The sequence below is a fragment of the Harmonia axyridis genome, chromosome 4 (assembly GCF_914767665.1).
Source record: "Harmonia axyridis chromosome 4, icHarAxyr1.1, whole genome shotgun sequence".
Classification (NCBI taxonomy): domain Eukaryota; kingdom Metazoa; phylum Arthropoda; class Insecta; order Coleoptera; family Coccinellidae; genus Harmonia; species Harmonia axyridis.
This window is the reverse complement of record NC_059504.1, coordinates 15,054,343-15,074,323: the sequence shown is the minus strand read 5'-3', so window position 1 is coordinate 15,074,323 and position 19,981 is coordinate 15,054,343. Positions and strand designations below refer to the sequence as shown.

Genomic DNA, 19,981 nt, shown 5'->3' with positions numbered 1-19,981 from the left:
ACTTACGTTTTCTTCTTTTTTTTATTTATTGCATGGAATAAATGAACCTAAGTTTGTTCGTTTTATATGATTAAAAAATACCGTTTGTGGGATATTCCGATTTTTCTTAAATTGGGGGGTCTTTCAAGAACCTTCGAGATGAATGAATTAATTTGAATGTGATTTTGTAAGTGAATACTAGAGGAACGAAGGTAAGTATTGGGTTTTTGATATAATCATTGAGAACTCAACTGGGTGTTCAGAATGGGACGATGCATTTTGATGACTTATTCAAACGTTAATATCAGGCTTATTTTAAATGAAAATCAAATCGAAAAATTAAGGAATTGAACAAGACAGACAATATGATTTCTAAGAAAATAAAATTTTGTACCTAATAAAAAATATAATATATGTATTGGGTGTGCCCTGTATAGGGAATGAGCCTGATAATAAGATTTGAATACATCATCAACGAATTTATTCCTTTTTGAATACTCAGTAGAGTTTATTGAAATAAAATCATCCATCTCGAAGTTATTAGGTTTTTCGAAAAATTTATTAGGTGTACAACTTTGCCGTACAGGTTGAAGCCGAGATATGTTGAATGGCGTCTGTCTGCTTGTGGACAGCTGCTTGCAAGGCAAAGACGGAAGGGGTTTCTGCATCGCATTATGACTGGAGACGGAAAATGTGTACATTACGATAATCCCAAGAACGGAAAATTTGAGGATATCCCGGCCATGATTCCACGTCGACGGTCAAACCGAATATTCACGGTTCCAAAGTCATGCTCAGTATTTGGTGGGACCAGCTCGGCGTAGTGTATTATGAGTTCTTAAAACCGACTGAAAAAATCCACAGGCGATGGTTATCGAACGCAATTAATGCGTTTGAACAGAGCATTGAAATAAAAACGGCCGCAATACAACTAGAGACTTGATAAAGTGATTTTACAGCATGACAATGCTTGATTCCATGTTGCGAAAGTGGTCAAGATATACTTGGAAACGTTGAAATGGGAAGTCCTACCCCATCCGCCTTATTCATCAGACGTTGCTACTTCGGACTATCACTTGTTTCGATCAATGGCACACGGCCGAGCTGATCAGCACTTCCGAACCTATGAAGAAGTAAAAAATTCTATTTATTCGTGGATTGCTTCAAGAGATGACCAATTTTTCCAACAAGGGATTCGTACGCTGCCGAAAGATGGGAGAAAGTAAAGGCCAGCGATGGACAATACTTTGAATCATAAATGTTTAACCAGTTTTTAACCAAAAAGCCTCGAATTTCGGAAAACAACGGCGGAAGCGATTGAGCGAAGTTGTACGCCTATGTATGAAAAATCAAAATATCTCTAAAACGATAGGTTTTAAGTTAAACTTAACGAACAAATTTGGGTAGTTACATTCATTAAATGCAATCATAAATTCCTATAAAAACAGAGTGTTTCATGAGAAAAAAAAATGTTCCGTCAGTTAAACTTTTTTGGTTCACCTTGTGTATTTCTAATCAATTTAAGAATGTATCTCTAAACGAGCCTAATGATACTGTGTCGGAAAAAATTCGAAAATTTAAGAGCTTAACCGTAATAGAGCGTCACGTGGTGGAACACTCTCTATATTATATTAGTAATATATATATTACTATTAAAAAAATAAATGGAATTATAATTCAATTTATTTTTTGGTTCAATTCTCTTAATTACGAATCATTTGAAGAAATTATAATAATTCATGGAATTATTAGGGTCAACTTTGAGAATATACAAATTCCTAGCATCGAATCAAGAGCTTTTCTCATTAATTTCTAGCTGAACACCCGGACCATTACTTTTGAAGGCTGAAAAAATCGATAAATTAAAATTTGAATAAAACAAAATTAATTAAAAGAATAACTTCTCAAAAAATTGATGCTATACAACTACGATATTGAAAAATATGTTGCTATGGTGATACCTAATAGAATGTTTTTACCGCCAAAATCATCATCATACGATTTCATCTGGATATTATAGAAAATAATAACAAACCGTACTGTACATCCACATGTTCACACAAATCAAATAATAACAGAGAATATAATGAGTAAGACTAGACGTGGACATTAACATTCACCCTATTTATGCAAATAATCTTCAAATTTTCCTTATTATTATTCCTACAAACCCGATAGAGAATCAGAAACTATGTCTCAACTTGTAACTATCAATTTGAATTCGTTAAAACTGATTGAATTACGTTCGATTTTAAAGTTTACCACAACGAAATAGCAATGCATGAAACGCTTCAACGCCAATCGATAAAAACAATAAAAAGAACGAATTCAAGATCTCGTACAAGAAATTCAATCTACCTTTACAACAAAATTCCTTCGAGTCCAAAAAAAAAAATTTAGACTCACCTCCAAAACAAAAACACGCGAAAGTTTAAATCAACAAGGGTAAAAACTCCACTCCAACAACACCACTGTCCACATTGTTGCGTGGGACGGAACTTAAAGGGTAGTTAACCTAAAAACCCACAACGCACAAAATCGATTCCTGCGGCAGTCCTGCTGTCGGGTAGTCCTGCGTTCAGCAGGAAACTAAACAAGAAGCGCGCGTTGTCAACGCGGCCAGCACACGAGGATTGATAAGAGCACCTAAACAAGACAAGACCATGGGCAGAAAACCGCGAATGTGAAGCCTCAAGCGTTGTAGGTAGGACTACACCGAAAACAATTGATAACAATAGGAAATTCGCTCGGATCATTCTGTGGGCCAACCGGTTGTGAGAGATCCGAAATTGGCTGGACCAGGAGCTGGAGTAAGCGATTCTTTTGTTGTTGTTTGGGGTCTAGTCCATTGATGTATCTATCAATTTTATTGTTGCTGTTAAGGATTGCGTGGATCAGGGAATATTGGCTTTATCTAGGTACCTGTGAAAACCGCAAAATTTTTGACGATATTGTTTACTCATATCTATAATGTGAGAAAATTACTCGAAAAAAATGTTTTTATTACCAATTCGATTGTCCTTATCTTATACTGAGTGTTCCTGAATTGGAGTTACGAAGAAAAATGGGAGATTCCTTGGATAATTTTAAAAATAAAATGGCCCGCATTAGCCCGCAAACGCTTTATTTTTTCGAGATACAGGGAATTTCTTGTAGTCTTAGTTTTTTGTGATGCTCAACCAGTTAATCGAATCTTTATAAATCTTTGATACGGAGTTGATAAATAAGTACCAAAACTTATAATTAATTTATTTATAACACCTACCTAATTGGATCTTTATAATAATTTGGATTTTCCTGAGAATTGCTATAGAGGGCTGCTTGAATTTTTTTCTCGAAATCGATTGCAGATATGACAAAACTACAACAAACCAAAAAGTTTAGTACTGAACCAGAGTTTCTTTTTAAATTTTTCTAAACTACCAGTGGTTCACAAAAAAATAATTCTGGAGGAAAGACGCGAGCACCCTTCCAGAAAAAATTCACCCTGTAGATTTGCATCCAAAATTAGGATATCACATAATAAAAACTTTGATTTGGAATATCTATGCCAATTCAAGTTGAATATCTTGTAAAGGGAAGGTGCTTTGAGAGAAAAACTTGAACTTCAACACCTGTATCTTAAAAACAAAGCGTTTGCGGACTCATCTTATAGGACTTTTTTCTTGAAAAATTTGTACCTCCAATTTAGGAACATCCTGTAGACATAGTCAATTCAAAACTGATGTTTTCACAAATAAATTGCAATTTGAATGAAACAAAATAAAGTGTTCGACACAGCCCAGACAATTATTCGATGCGTATTACTCAGTTCAGTTCTTTGATAACTTCATATTGAAATTTTGTGACGATAATGCAGTAGCGACGTCAGCTTTCAAAAATAGGGGTGGCCAAGAGGGGGCCGGATTTTTTTTTGGGGGTCAGCGAAATTATAGTTCTGCTATTCTTTTAGCCTTTCAGGGAAATTTTAGGGAGGGGGCAGCAGAATTTTAGGGGGGCCCGGGCCTTCCTGCCTCCCCCCTAGAGTCGCCACTGCGAGAATGATACAAAAAACCGAAAACAACGGGTAAGTGTATACCGATGATGAATGCAAAAATCACAGATGGCAAATAAGGGGCGATGCCGAGAAAGCGGTTAGATAAAGGAAAATAATAAACCTTGGACAATGACGAGTTCGTAGTGCAATAAAAGTTCTCAACTTGAAAGTGATAATAAACTCATAAACCGTAAAGTGGTCCGATTTTTTACTGACGTGTCGATTCAAAGGTTCATTTTTTGGAAAAATTTTCATTTTTCGTCTTCGAGAGATTTCTTAAATTTTATATTTCGAAACTCTTGGGAGGGGGGTGTTAATTACCCCCAGTTGTTTAGTATGGGACGTACAGAAATCGGCTTTTCCAGATAAAGGTTACGCGTTGAGCATGAGGAGAAATTACCTGGATATCCATTACTCGCGTTTTACAAGATTTTTTTAGGATATGAATATTTGTCGAAATTCAAGAGAGTTTTTATTGTGAACAAAAGCTCTCTAGCCTTTTTTTGTAAAGTAACAAGCTTCCAAAATTGAGAAAAAAAAATAGATAGGTAACTATATTTTCATTTTTTTTTAATTGCAGAAAAAGTGAAGGAATGGTATTTTATGGGCATGTAGGTTCCCAAGAAAAGGTTAACTTTAATCATTTTTCAACTTTCATTGTGATTTTTCAAAGGGATGAGACATGCATTATGCATTTTTCACCAAAACTTTCAAATGAAACAAAATTCCTGAATTTAAAACTATGTTTTGGAAATAACGATTCACTGCAAACATAATTTCAACTCTTGTATCGAGTTCATCGTTAATCATAAAATGTCATTTCTTCTACTCAATTTCAAAAAAAAATTTGATTGTTGTCTCTTTTTTGAAAAAGTGTACTCATCATCAAGGAAGTCCTAACAGCTTTTGTTTAAATGAAAGAATCTAGTCCCTCTTTAATTTCCTAAAAGGATTCAATCCTAAAAAACTTTCGCACTTATTTGCTATAACACCTTATTGAATATTGAATATTGTTTAGGCATGAAAAATCATCGCACACGCTTCTCTGAATGTTGGTCTCTGATTTCAAGATTTCGGCTCCCAAAACTGTCTTGAACAAATTTGATGAAATTTAGTATACAGGGCGTTAGTGATATGTTGGTACACTGTTGCAAGTTGCAACTCTTGGTTTAAACTACACGTCTAATTGAAATTATAATTCCAATATTGGAAAATTTATAGATCTGAAACATTCGAAGGTTTGACTCTGCGGTAAAAAACACATAGATCCTCAACAATCAAGAATCAATATTGAACAATATGAAGAGCTTATAGTTCCATCTATTGAGCGCTCTCGTTTCTATGCAAACTGCAACACACATAACAAACTCTTTAAATATTCAACTCTCATATAGGTACGAAACTTGGTACCTACCATATCTGAAAAAAAACAATATTTATGTTATTGAAAATTTTATTGGATTTCAAAATGAATAATCCTTGGTTTGAACCTGCATGATATTTCCATAAGATTTGCGATATTTTCTTAGAAAGAAATCATTCAATGGTTGTTTTCCGCAAATTGCAATTCAAAACAAAATGAAAATTACGTGCTTGTTGAAATTTTTAAACAATTTCAAATGTTCATTATTGAAAATAGCGAACTGAAGGTAGTAGGTACATAGGTATAAAAATGTTTCATTGTTCTCGGTGTTATGAATCTTATCATTTTTGCTGTGAAAATCGTTCGATGCCTTCGTCATATTGATTCGTACTTTAATTGGTCAATTAGCTCATTGATAAAAATTTGGAATAAACGCAATGATATTATCATATCGCCTTTTATTACAACCATCTCTGTTATCGCGTGAACGCAATACACGAGCACTTTTTATATCAGTTTCCTTCTACATATATTTTAGTTCCATTCAAAAAATGTTACGATTGTTTCCAAAACCATGCATTCAATTTTCGACTGAAGAATCTCCTATTCACCAAAATTATCTTTCAACACAGACAAAATCAAATTAATCTGTTTTGTTTTTTGAATAAAAAAAACCACTAACCTCATAACCTGATGATGATGCCATCTTTTGTCAAGAAGTTTTCACAAGACTGAATAAAAAAGACACGCTGATAAACTTCGCTGATGGTTCAAAAAGTAGTGCAAATTCGCCAAAGAAATAGCGAATAGGTTTGAGGTGGATAAATATTATTCGTATTATCGGTCTGTCGGAAGTAACTAGTACTCATCTGGCTGGAATGGTGAAGATAACAGTTATATCCAACTATTTAACAGGGCCGTCTCAACGTGATTTGGAAATTTTATCCAAATAACAGGGCAAATAGATTCAAGTTAGTTAAAAATGATTCATTTTTTCACAAGAAAATTCGGATGTTTTGGTAATTGTTTAATGAATTATGAAATATATGTTCACCGCTCCAGTACACGAAACTTCATTTCTACCGCAATATTCAAATATTTTCAAGCAACTTCTGATAGGAGAACGCAAAATATTGAATTGGGGTTGTGCCACTGATGTTGGGAGAGTATTCATACTGCAGAAGTACGCAATAAGAATAATTGCTGGGATTCCTTTTCGAGAATCATGTAGGTCATCCTTCAAAGATTTAAAAATACTCATTTTGGTAGGAATCTACATTTTTGAAGTTTGTAAATATGTATTCATGAATAGATATTTATTTGTTAATGATATCAAACATTGTTATAGTACCAGAGGAAAATTTTTGTTAGCACCAAAAAATCACAGTACTGCGTATTATCAAAAAAATCTGCAGTATATGGGTTGTAAAATTTTTAATAGATTACCTGTAGAAGTACAAAATTCTCCAAATTTATTCATTTTCAAGAAGAGGGTTAAGTCATTACTTTTAGATAAGAATTGCTATTATATTTCTGAGTTTTTTGAATGAATATATTTATTTTGACGTTTTCTTTTGTTGTATGCTCTCGCTCTGTATATTGAACATAAGAAATAAAGATTATAATTATTATTGAGTTTCCAGGAATTACGCGTTTGTGCATGAGCAAGTCACACCGTATATTCGATCTAGCTCAAATTTCTAAGGACCTATTTACGAACCAATGTCTATAAAAAAATTATCAAAATTGCACCCTCTGAGATTGCACCAGTATAACGCAAATTATAGAAATATCCCAAGAATTTCAAGTATGAGTTTGGTATGGAACCATCTACAACCCAAACAGGATAACTTCATCAAAGTAAAGTAATAGCACCAAAATAAAAATTATTGAAAAAAGTCTGAAATTGCATTTTTTCATGAAAGAATCTATACAGAAAATATATTTTCTTTATAAGTCAGTAGGTAGGTATCTGAACACAAAAATTAACAATTCTGATTATAACAAAATGTCGTAAGATAGCAGGCCCAGAAAACTTATATGGAGTGTGTGCCACAACTTGAGAACTACTATAGTTCTGCATTTTCAATAATTCTCAGCATACTTATTAGCAATTCCGTAGATTTTTACTCTTCAATGATTATACATATATATTTTTAAACATAGCAACAAACTAAAATAGTTTAGCTTTATAAGAAACTGAAATTTATGTACGAAATGTCTTATATTATGTTTTGGTCTTCATTGAATCTTACTCTTTTCCAATTTTTATCTCATTATAACAGGTCACATTTTTTTTTATTTCAAATTCAAATTCTATTTGAAACATTTGAAATAATGTATAAAAAAAAACATTCACATTACCAGTATAAGTGGAATTTGAAAGATTGCACACCCTTCAAATAATAATTAAGGGGTAACATCAAAAAATGACTTGATTAAAATAAAATTTAATTGTAAAGATTATCACAGATATGAAATATAAACGAAAAAATTATTCTTTGAAAAACAGAAAAAAAAACGAACTAAAAAACTTAAAATTTTAAATTTCAACAAAAATAATAGTGAGGTAATCATGTCAAATTCGTGAATCTATAATTCATATGAATATCAGTGGCTACTGGCTGAATAGGATATAGTCCATGAAAAATCTGTCTTGGATTGGCATTTTGAATATGCCTGATTTCCGCTTGAATCATAGGATCCAATTTTAACTGAAACCTTTGAAAGGTATTGGAGTTTAATTCTGCCTGATCATTGAAAACCTGTATCTTATAGGAACAAATATTGTCCAAATTATTTTGTTTATATCTCATATTATTCACAACCTGGTTCAGAGACAACTGTTTTCGATTTCTACGTGGATTTGAACGACGATTTCTTCTGGGCATTATCATTTTAGTGTTAGTTCCTAATATAGGAACTCTTTTCTTTGCACTGATACCTAACCTCTCAGAAATAGGTATTTTATTATGAAAATCCCTCAATAATGGGCTTCTACCTTGGCAATTTTGTTCATATTTTGAATGAGCAATTTCCTTCTTAAAATTATTTTCTTTCAAAGGCAAAAGATTTTTCTGTATTAAATCTGAAAATAATATTAAACACAACTAAAATGAAGCATACAATAGAAAAAAAATGTAAAAATAAAATAAAACCTACTCACCCTCCCGTTTGGGGAACATTAGGCGTCTTAAGCGAAGTTGATTTAATAAATCTATAAATAAACAAAATGAAATTTGGAACTGAAAATCTATAATATTTGAGCAATGTCCTACATACCACAATCTAACATTGTGTGAATATAATGAGGTGAATTGTACAAAAAAAAACTTAAAATAATGTCAAAAACTGGTATTCTTTTCCAGATGATCCTAAACCACCAGCTGGTATTTTTGATGAAGTATTTATTTCTCTTTATTTGTCGGCTATTCATCTACAAACGAGAATTTTAGGTTACCGGAAGATAACATCAATCCTTTTTTTAATACGTAATACAGATACAGATTTCTTGAATTAGGCAAGAAATCTGTAAGGAAAGAACTGACAGTGTCCTCTGGCGGGTCAAAATTTCAAATTCATGTGAAGGTTTGGAGAACGTATTGCAGAGATCTTTCGATTGAATATAACAAGTAAATCTCACAAGAAAACTGGTAGTTTTAAATCCATCCTAAAACAACTGGATTTATGAATTATCACCTCTAATTTAACGCTTAGATTCAAGAAACTTGCTACTACCTATATATTATTCTTGAAAATTTGTGGATAAGTATATTTTGTATGAAAAATTGTTAAAGTAAGAGGAACCTTTAATGATTTTGAGAAAAAACGACAGGTTTTCTATGAACACATCATAATTTGATTAAATTCATAAATCGGAATGTCATTTCATTCATCAATGTTTCATATTTTAAAATTCAAAGTGTTTGAAAAACTATTCCAGCAAACATGCCACTAGATCATTCAAAAGAAGAACGAACTATCGTAGTGAAACCTGAGAATCTTTTTTTGAACGATAAGGTATTCTATAAAGTTAGGAGAACCTTACTAGAAAAAGGCGAGTAAGTACTGATGAAAAAAGTTGTTAGTTGATATATTTTTCTCTGCAGGCATTCCTCCCGCTAAGTTTATAGAAGAGCAAAAACAGCCTGATGAGATGGATAGTGTTTTTTTTCTTAGTGACAGATTTGAGGTGAGCATTAATGGTAAAGGGCTTTCCCGAAAATTTCACTGGTTACGAAGTTGGTTACGAATAATCTGCAACATTCTCACCACTAAACCTAAAGTTAATCACGCAACAAAGTACCGGAAGTAAATGTTCATTGCACGTGACGTGAAATTTTAACACATTCTCACGAGTTATTCAAACAAATATTTTTTACAGAAAAATATTCATTAAGGAGGTACTAACGTTACTAAATAAATAAACGCGTCATTCAGTAGCAAAATATACAGGATGTCCCACCATTGAAGCGCTGAGATTTTCGAACTTTTTTCGATATTAGGTTCCATTAGAGCTACATTCTCAAATTGTTTGGAAATCGACAGGAGCAATAGGTGTAGACAAAAAAATGTGAATGAACAAACAGGGTAAATGCACTGGTTAGCCGACCGGCACTGGTTCTCGACCATTCCGTGATTTGAGATAAAATAATAATAAAAATATATCATGTAGTGCAAAATATTTTCGCGGTACGTATTCTCGACCATTCTACCCTTCCAAGATAGTATGCATAGTAGTGGTATAGGTCAAAGTTTTCGCGCTAAAAATTAGTTTATAATCGTCTATTATAGAAAAGGGTTCTTGCTCGTCCTCTCTTAGAAAAGTGCTTTGTGATATATGACCAGAAAATAGTAATTATTTCTTATTTCAAATGAATTATGTGTGTATATTTTGTTCCATAACAACTATAAGATATATTTTTAAGTGTATTTCAATCAAGAAGCAAATAAATGTATATTTTTTTGTTCAATATTCGGCGGTCGCGAACTGGTATTGGAAAATTTGTATCTTTTATTTCTCGACCAAAGTGGTTGAGATCCAATATGTTACTTCAATAATTGTTTATTTCAACCGATATATTTCTGTTGGATCATTTTCTTTTTTTTTCGATACCCTGATTCAATTATATATCTACTTTCTGAATATTTGTTTGCGACCACCGAATTAACGTTGAAACACTTATTTCTACCCTTTATTTATTTGCGGTCGAGAACCAATTTGATTGTACTTAATTCTCGACCACTGGTGATCGGTGTTTTATATTTTATTTACTCATTAGTTTGTAAATATATATTAAGAGCGAAATAACCAATAATGTTGTATGAGTTACTTTTTTGAAATATTTATAGAAAGTGGAAACTTTTACAAAATAATTTTTTTTACGTTCCGAGTGTTTCTTAATTGATTACCTCATCTGAAACCCATCTGAGTGATAGGTAGTGATGTCGATGGTACGGTACGAAAGTAAGTACTAATCACTCATCTCGCTCTGAAGTTTTTATAAAATTTTTAAGTGGAGCGGCCACTATTATTAGTGGTCGAAAACTAACACAAAAATGGTCGAGAACTCCGCGGCGTGGTCGAGAACCGAAGATTATTGAGATTTTCTATATGTTTTCACATTTCAAAGGTTAAATGCGGAAAGAACTCTTAAAATTATATGACAAATCATTAAAAACTCGCCAAAGAATCGATGAACACCAACACCATTAAAATTTGATAAGTTTATGTGTGAAAAAATCGTGCTCGAAATCGATGTTTCTGTTAACTGGTCGAGAACCAGTGCATTTACCCCATATGTTTTTATAGCATGCCCTGTTTTTTTATTGATTTTTCACATTGCATGATATAAATGAACCCAACTTTGTCCGGAGTTTCATATATGCTTAAAACTTACCATTTTTGAGATGTTTCGATTTTTCAATTTTGGAAAAACCTAATAACTTCGAAATGATTGAATTCATTTGAATGAGAATCTGAAAGGGAATAATAAAAGGCAAAGTAGTACTGCCTTTGTGATAATCATTGAGAACTCTACTGGGTGTTCAAAATGAGACATTTCATTGATGAATCAATCAAATGTTAATGACCAAATGACACATTCATTGGGTAAAATCGTGATCGAAAATAATTTTATTAACTACTTGAGTTTCTCAAATTCGAATTTCTTGAAGCATTTAATATTAACTTTTTCTGCAGATTTTGGTAGACGCTAGGGGGTACAGACCTGAAGAACTCCGTTGCGTGATAACCGCCAATAACGTGAACGTTATGGCCCAAAAAAAAGAATGTTTGAGTGATACCGAGAAAAATGTCAGCATGTCAAGAAATTATCAGCTGCCCCAAGATATTATTCCCGAAAATGGAAACTGCTGTCTGTCTTCAGATGGGATCCTTTTGATCACAGCGCCGTGGAAATTTTGAAAGAAAAAACCGAAAATAACATATTATTCGTGACATAAGCATATACATTTTAAGAAAATACATTCCTATTAAATTGAATTAGCATTTTTCTTTGAAGCTACATTTTTTAAGTTTGCAGCTTTTTGCACTTTTTTACCCACCAATCGAGCTGATTTGAAAATAAGGCCAAGAAACGAATCGATCATTTCTATTACATATAGGCGAACAACTTTGCATGCGCCGTTTTTTTCCGAAATTCGAGGCTTTATTGTAAAAAACTGATTATACATTTATGATTCAAAGTATCGTTCATCGCTGGTCACTACTTTCTCCCATCTTTCGTCAGCGACGAATCCCGCATTGAAAAAACTGACCATCATCTTTTCAAGCGATCCACGAATCGATTCAATTTTTTACTTCTTCATAAGACCGGAAGTGCTGGTCAGTCAGGCTGTGTACTATTGATCGAAACAAGTGATAGTCCGAGGGAGCAACGTCTGGAAAATACGACGGGTGGGGTAGACTTTCCCATCCAATGTTGTCTTGACCACTTTCGCAACATGGGGTTGAGCTGTAGAATCACTTTATCATGTCTCGTTGTATTGCGGCCATTTGTCTTTCAATGCTCGACTCAAACGAATTAAATGCGTTCGATAACGATCGCCTGTGATTGTTTCAGTCAGTTTTAACAACTCATAAAACACTGCGCCGAGCTGGTCCCACCAAATACTGAGCATGACTTTGGAACCGTGAATATTCGGTTTGACCGTCAACGTGAAAGCATGGCCGGAATACCCCCATGATTTTCCGCTCTTGGGATTATCGTAATGAACCCATTTTTCGCCTCCAGTCACAATGCGATGCAGAAATCCCTTCCGTCTTTGCCTTTCAAGCAGCTGTTCACAAGCAAACAAACGCCGTTCAACATATTTCGGCTTCAACTCGTACGGCACCTAATCTCCTCGTTTCTGAATCACTTCCATGATTTTCAGGCGTTTTGAAGTAGCTTGTTGCCTCACTCTAAATGATCCTGCCAATTTTTTTTACGTTTGACACTATTCTTGATCAAGTAATGCCTCCAATTCTGCATCTTCGAAAACCTTTTCTCTTCCACCATTCTGCTGGTCTTCGACTTCGTTCTTGAAGCGTTTGAACCACTGTCGGCACCTTCTTTCACTAATAATGGAATTTGAGAACATTCCATGAGACTCAGCCGCCGATTTCTTCATATCAAAGCAGAAAATTGAAACCTCCCGCAAATGACGAGAATTTAACTAGTAAGCTGACATGTTTAATCGCGAATAAATATGATGCTGACACAAATCGACTAATTCTTCGATGGCGTTATGTTTACAAATGCCTAAACTTATTGTATGACATCTACGATCTATTTATCTCAACTATTCATCAGAACTCTGGAACTGGAAGGCGAGCTGTAGATCACGTTATGGAGAGAATAGCTCTGATGGGGGCACAATAGACCATCAGGTCGCAGTGAAATGTAACCTCCTTAATTAAATCTAAATCTAATTTATCTCGACTTTCAATTAACGCTATAGCTATCTATAGCAAAACGGCGAAAGCAATGTTTTGCACCTGATATATTCTTCAAAAACTTTTGTCAATATTTTATGCAGTGGTGTTCCATAAAGATTCAACACTGGATTCTTTATAATCGTCGCCGTTTTTCTTCTTCATATTGAAAGCGTATTTTCTAAAATTTACTTATGTATAAGTTTTTCTAGAGTTTTTTCTTGTTCTAAGTAGTACTTGACTTTACTTAGTTTCTGTTCACAGGAATTCCGAAAACTGATTCCACACAGACGTTCTTATTTAAGTGGTATCAAGAGGCACTAGTTTGGCAATTTCATTCTGAATTTATTTGAAAAAATATTCCCATTTCTGTTTTCAACCATGTGGCTAATTTTTCAAAAGAATAAACGACAAATAAGTTTATGATGTGATCTACAATTGACTATCTGATAAATATTTATTTCCAAGCAATCTTGAATTTGAGAAATGGCTAAATTTGATCACTGAAAAACTAACTTGTAGGTTTTACCGCCTTACATGTTTTATCGCTGTGAAACAAGAGCCGCTATGGGAACTGAAGACATACCTATACATATATGAATATCCCCCACCTTGTTTTGAAGAATGTCCATCATCTTTGTATTCTTCGGCGTCAAAATACAGAAATGGTTGAAATTGTGATGACAAAACAACATTTCCCAATTTCCAATGCTATAAAAATACGATGCCTAGTACATCTTTATGGGTTGAAGAAAGTTATGCTTGCAAAATTTTTTTTTATTGGCTCCTCATATTGTTACAGTATTCACCTCAAGGTATACTAGTCTCGTCAAACACTTATATTTTGATGAAGATCATCTCTTCTAGTCAATCTTACAACATTGAAAAAAAACAGTCGATTGAATGTCTGAATCTTGTTTATTCATTATAGAATCAATTAAATTATAAAAACGTATTAAGATATCATCAAAATTACTCTTTGGATTTCTTCTTCCGCTTTATTATATTCACTTTCCATTCAACTTTTTCTTTCTAAATGTCTTAGGCTTTGAATCATAAAAATATATCATAAAATATTTTTCATTTCATAAATTTTTGTTGAATCATACAAATCATAGGATCAATCAATTTTCGAAACGGGTATTACAATTTCAAGAGCAATAGCAAAATTCTTGAATGAAATAATTATCCGATCTCCTGGTTTTCTCTTTCTGTTTTGAATTTAAATTGTTCTGAAAAGAAATTTTCTGCATTAAAGTAAAGTACACTCTATCATTGGGGTATCCCCAAACAATATAATCAAGTAGATTGAAATCTGGAGAGTTCGGAGGATCAATCCCTTAAATTGACTTATCCTTCAAATATGAACATTATAAATAACAGATTCAGCTGAAAAAAGTTATAACTTAGAATAACAGTTATAATTCAGATACATCATCAGGAAATTGAGAACATGTAGATCACACTCCACTCAATAAGTACCGGGCCTAAACAGTAAAAATAGATTTTTTTCTTGAAAATTCGACTTCATTCTTCAACATAATCACCTTCAAGAGTAATTATGGCCGTCGCCAGAATCGGTATACCGGACATTTAGCCGGGGCGCCAAATTGTAGGGGCGCAAAGTCAGTTATAAAACAAGACATATACTTACCAACTTTTTGACAAAAAGGTAAACAGTAAAATGAAGAATTGCAAAGTATCATTTATGAAAATACAAATAGGTTCTAAAATGCACCTTTAAGAAATGCGTTTTCTTTTTACTAGAGAGTATTGTTCTTTTTACCAGTTCAGGGCGTTTTTTGTTGAAATCGACAAAACTTTATTCGATAAATTCGATTTTAAGTTCAAAAATACGATTTCATATGAAATTGAAAATATGCCTGTGGGGAATAACAGAGACTCCTTAATTCAAAGACAACTCAGATAATTTTGGCAAAGGAAGGCGACAAAATTTTATTTTGCCGGGGCGCCAAAATGTCTAGTGGAGACCCTTAGAGTAATACCTATTCACCAATGCTCCTCTAACTTTTCAATACTTTTTCGGTAGAATTATTCGTCTTTGCCGTCCTTAAAACCAAATTTATTCTCTTCTTATGAGGTCTGCAAAAATGAAAAAAGGCAGTAGTCACTGGGGGTCAGATCTGGAGAATAAGTTGATCAAAAGGAGCATTGCCTTGTCCTTACATAAAACTAGTTTTTATCCATTTTTCAAACAACATCAATATCTCGATCCAGAAACTAATATTTTGGCACGCATCTTTTGAAGCTTGGTACTATCGAAAAAAAAAAAAGGTATAGTACGGACGCTGCCATCTGAGCGCCAGGTCCAAGACTATTTGAGTGATTTGTTAATGCTCTGTACCAAATACATATTTTTTTGCCAAGTTCCAGCCCTTATTTGTTCGAAACCACCAACATCTGGATTATTTTTCCATTTTGTAAACTGCTGTTTTCAATGAAAATTTGAGATATTGTATAAAAAAAATCATAGCAGGAAAAACAGCAGTGTTTTTTGATATATGAAGAACCTTTCTGAGCATCACCTGCTTGTAAAACTCTTCGAGCAATTCGAAAAAAGTAGTACATCAAAGTGCTTAACTTTGAAGGTTATCTGCATATAGGTAGATACTCTCTGTTTGTCTTGGCGGTCATTAGGAATAATCTTCAAGACAGTAATAAAACATTTCGATTAACAACCATGAAAGAAGCAATTTCATAACTGACTAATGTAAGCATAAGATTTGTTCGAGATAAATGCTGTTGGCAATGATGGTTGCGGATCATAAAGTTCGTTGAAATCTATCTTGAGGAGTTCCATACAATGTGTAGGTATCTATATAATCCCGCAGATGTGTTGCCGCCATACCGTTGTTGATACAATCTGCTAGAATATTATTCGAATTGATAGGTAGGTATGTAAACGGCTAGCGATTATAAGATATGATTTGACACAAGTGGAAGAGAAAAATATAACTTTCCAATGAAAGGTGAAATTCTATAGCTATTACCTATATTATCGAAGAAAAAACTTTTTCTATAACATTTTTCCAGATTCGGCGCAGGTGAAAAGATAAAGGCTGTTAAACTCATTTTCGATTATGTTCACTTACTGTTCCTTTGATGCAAACGATAAAATAATAAATGATGTGAAAATTCCTTTTTTTTTCCCTGTGTAATGTATTAAATATAATATTCCTTTATTAAACCTTGTCTTTGCTGAATTTGATGGAAAAAATTTACAAAAACCTCATTTTTGAGACTCTTTATCTAGACCTCAATGTTCATAAAATATGCATTTCGGAAATGAGTTTTTAAAACGAACTACACTTATTTTTCAAACTACTGTACGTCCTATAAATTTGAACACTTCCTGTGTATATTTCACAACTGCTCACAGCTCACTCATCGTTGTAGACTTGTAGGTAGGTATAATCAAAATAATTCACTTATTCACTTCCACAAAAACAGAAACAAATTTCTCCAATGTAGAAAAAATTCTACTATGATAAACCAAAACTATTCAAGATATCACTTGAGCATCTTCATGCAATACACTCTATTAGTGATGACGTCACACACCGCCATTTTAGTTCTCCTGTCAGTGTTCGGAATCCAAACAAACAAATTGTCATTCAAATTAGTACGTTTTCGTTGAAGAAATTTGCTTATTTTGATAAATAAGATTATTTAACGAACGATTTTACTATTAATTGATAGACAGAGGGCACAACATTAATGCCAGTAAGTTCGAACTTAAAGTTCAACTAATAAACACGGCTTTTTACAAAATCTGGGGAATGATACAGGATTCAAACTTACTGGTATAAACCTCGTTCCTTCTGTCTATCAATAAATACTGAAATCGTTCCTCAAATACTCTTATTTATAGAAATAAATCAATTCCTTCAACGACACCGTACTAATTTGAATGACAATTTATTTGTTTGGATTCTGAACACTGACATGAAAACCAAAAATGGCGGTGTGTGACGTTACACTAAAAGAGCGTATAGGCACATCAATGCTATCTTAATTTCAACCAGAATATTCTCAACATCAGATGTCATCAATGTTGACAATTAGCATCTGCATAATTTTCAGCAAACAGGGGAATATCAAATTACCGATGTCGTAAGATGAAATCGTTTGTTCTCTCTCCCAACGAAAGTGCAACCCATTATGTCGAAAGGTTTTAATTAGATCTTCTAGCAGATTGCAGAGATGCAGAAGGAACGTAAAGATTAGGCAAGAAATAACAGGTAGTTTGTTCATATTCTTCAAACTGGTGTTCACGTCATCTGAATTATAGATGGAGGACAGGATATCTATTCATTGTGCTTTGGACCAAATCCGTAAACATCGGTTCATATCCATAATTAGCATTTTTCTAAAATTTTAACTTTATTGCAATAATTTCTATAATCATTTGATGTCACATTCGGACTACTTGAAGTGAAAAAGGAGAGTTAAATAAAAAAAGTATAGTTGAATATTTTTATTTATTTGCTTAATTATTTCCGGACAAGTCATTTTACATATTGAATACAATAATTAACAACATAAAAAAAAATCAAAAATGAAAAGAAGAAATATCAGCAGATATGTCAAAACAATTTGACATATATTTCCAATTGAAAGATCGAAACATGACGAAGAACTATCTCCACCAAACCAGCAGCTCGCAATGCTCTATCGAGAGGATTGTAAGATATTTGCTAGATAACCATCTTAAATAAATCGTTCATTATGATTCTGAGAGCTAATCATGCATGAAGTCAAAATTAGTAAAACAAACACAAAAAATTGGATGCATTAATATTTACATCCGTACCTATACAGGGTGTTTCCAAATTAGACGTGAACCTTGGAGGACATGTTAGTATGACTCATTTTCTGTCGTTTGGGTCATATCAACAGTTTACGAGATATTTGAGTTTTTGTTATTTTTCGTTAAATCTTCTACGCTGACCAAATTTGACTATAATTTTGGATTATTTTCGTGGCCAGCGAGAAGTCCGGATCTAACACCGTTAGAATAGACGAAGCAGCGAAAAGATTGAGAGTAAATTTCAGGCGGAAAGTAACTGAAGAAATGAGAAAGAAGGCACGTGTCTCTATAAGGAAGGGTGGAGGCCATTTCAAATTCATGAATACATTTTCTACTGAAATTTTGAGATTAGTTGCAATAAAAAAAATATTTGATTCATTACTTTCATTTCTTTGGTTCTTTCCCCTTTCAAATCAAAATCTACTGAAACAAAACTAGTACCTGCATTCTAACGAAAAATTTTCTAGGAACTGAAAAAGGAATTTGACAAGTTTTTGAAATAATTTTGCAGGTACAATTTTATTAGAAATTTACTATTTATTGCTACATATACAAACTTTCAAATTATACTGATTCTTATTCAACATAGTTTCGCTTTTTTCATACATATCATATCCTTTTCTGATGAAAATAATCCAAAATTCAAATCAAACTTAGCCAACGTAGAAAAAAATTGACGAAAAGTGAAGTGAGATATGACTCAATCAACAGCAAATGAGTGATACTAACACTTCTTTCAAGGTCCACGTCTATTTTGGAAACACTATGTATAAAAGATTATCCATTAAGAGGTTTCATTTTGATATTAAAAAAGAGGGGATATTATGATCGAAATCAATGGATTTATGGATAGTTTCTACTTGTCAAATATCAAAGGATAACAGCTTCAAAAGTGACAGCTGCCCAGATAGCGGTATATTCAAAATTAAACATCTTATTGGAAAACCCTCAGAGGAAATCCTTTATTATGTAAATTTGTTTTTAATATTTTCGAAATCAATCGTGCCCCCTAAATAAAAACCTAAACTTCTTCTGGATTCACTAATTCAATAGGTATACGATAAAAATTTGGTGTGATCCTAACATAGATAGAAATAAGCAGATCGACCATTTCTACAAGAACGCTCTATTAGAAAACCACATTCTGTTACTTCCTCAGTTTCAAAACATACTCTCTTGGTGTGAACAATGCAATGGGGAATTCTCATGAACAATTCCTAAATAATTATTATTCCAGTAGCAATTGAAATTGCATTTGGTAACATCGCAAAGCGCAAAGCATTACACTTATCATTCGAGTAAAACAAATGCATGGGACCCGATAGACGAATTTCGAAATAAATTGCAGATCCACAGTGATTAATTGATGTTTCCTAATTGTTCTATTTGTGTTTACTTACAGCGGATCAACGAATGTTTTTTTTTTCATTCGATTTTTCTCGTCTTTATTGGTATGCAGCAAATTATATACAAATACTTAGATATTGCTCAATAAATGTGGAGGTTGGTTCTAAAATGGACAATATTTACTGCAGGAAATTATCTCGTGCTTTTGCATCACTAATTAAAGGAAACTAGTAGTAATTATTTCCACAATTTCTTAAATAATGATGCCACTTTCGTGCGTATTTTATTGAGGAAAGCATTAATGTCATTTTGATCGAAAAAAATCAGCTGAGAATAGATCAATTCAGTTGTCGTAACGAAGAGAATTCACCCCTGAGGAACACCAATATCAATATTACCTCCAACCATGGGCGCCCGCAAGGAGGGCCAGGGGGGGCCATGGCCCTCCCTGAGATTGTGATTGCCTTATTTTTCAGCACAACACCC

At 33.2% G+C, this 19,981-nt stretch overlaps 3 protein-coding genes across 3 annotated transcripts in view; 1 reads left to right on the top strand and 2 right to left on the bottom strand.

Moving 5' to 3' along the window:
* The window catches only part of LOC123678083 (uncharacterized MFS-type transporter C09D4.1), a 28,502-nt gene extending 22,276 nt beyond the window's left edge, over nt 1–6,226 (bottom strand). The window contains exon 1 of the mRNA XM_045614882.1: nt 6,061–6,226. Within this exon, the coding sequence (XP_045470838.1) occupies nt 6,061–6,084 (24 nt within the window). The 5' untranslated portion in view covers nt 6,085–6,226. The remainder of the gene's footprint in view (nt 1–6,060) is intronic.
* A 1,586-nt stretch (nt 6,227–7,812) lies between these two features.
* Nucleotides 7,813–8,850, bottom strand: LOC123677658. Its single transcript, XM_045614320.1, has 3 exons — nt 8,661–8,850; nt 8,545–8,595; nt 7,813–8,466 (listed from the first exon to the last, which is right to left on the bottom strand). Exons 1-3 carry the CDS (start codon nt 8,812–8,814, stop codon nt 7,952–7,954), a joined length of 720 nt encoding a protein of 239 aa, XP_045470276.1. The 5' UTR covers nt 8,815–8,850; the 3' UTR covers nt 7,813–7,951.
* A 393-nt stretch (nt 8,851–9,243) lies between these two features.
* On the top strand, nt 9,244–11,883 carry LOC123678048 (protein lethal(2)essential for life-like). The gene is made up of 3 exons (XM_045614820.1): nt 9,244–9,435; nt 9,488–9,570; nt 11,581–11,883. Exons 1-3 carry the CDS (start codon nt 9,327–9,329, stop codon nt 11,803–11,805), a joined length of 417 nt encoding a protein of 138 aa, XP_045470776.1. The 5' UTR covers nt 9,244–9,326; the 3' UTR covers nt 11,806–11,883.
* Nucleotides 11,884–19,981: the final 8,098 nt, after the last annotated feature.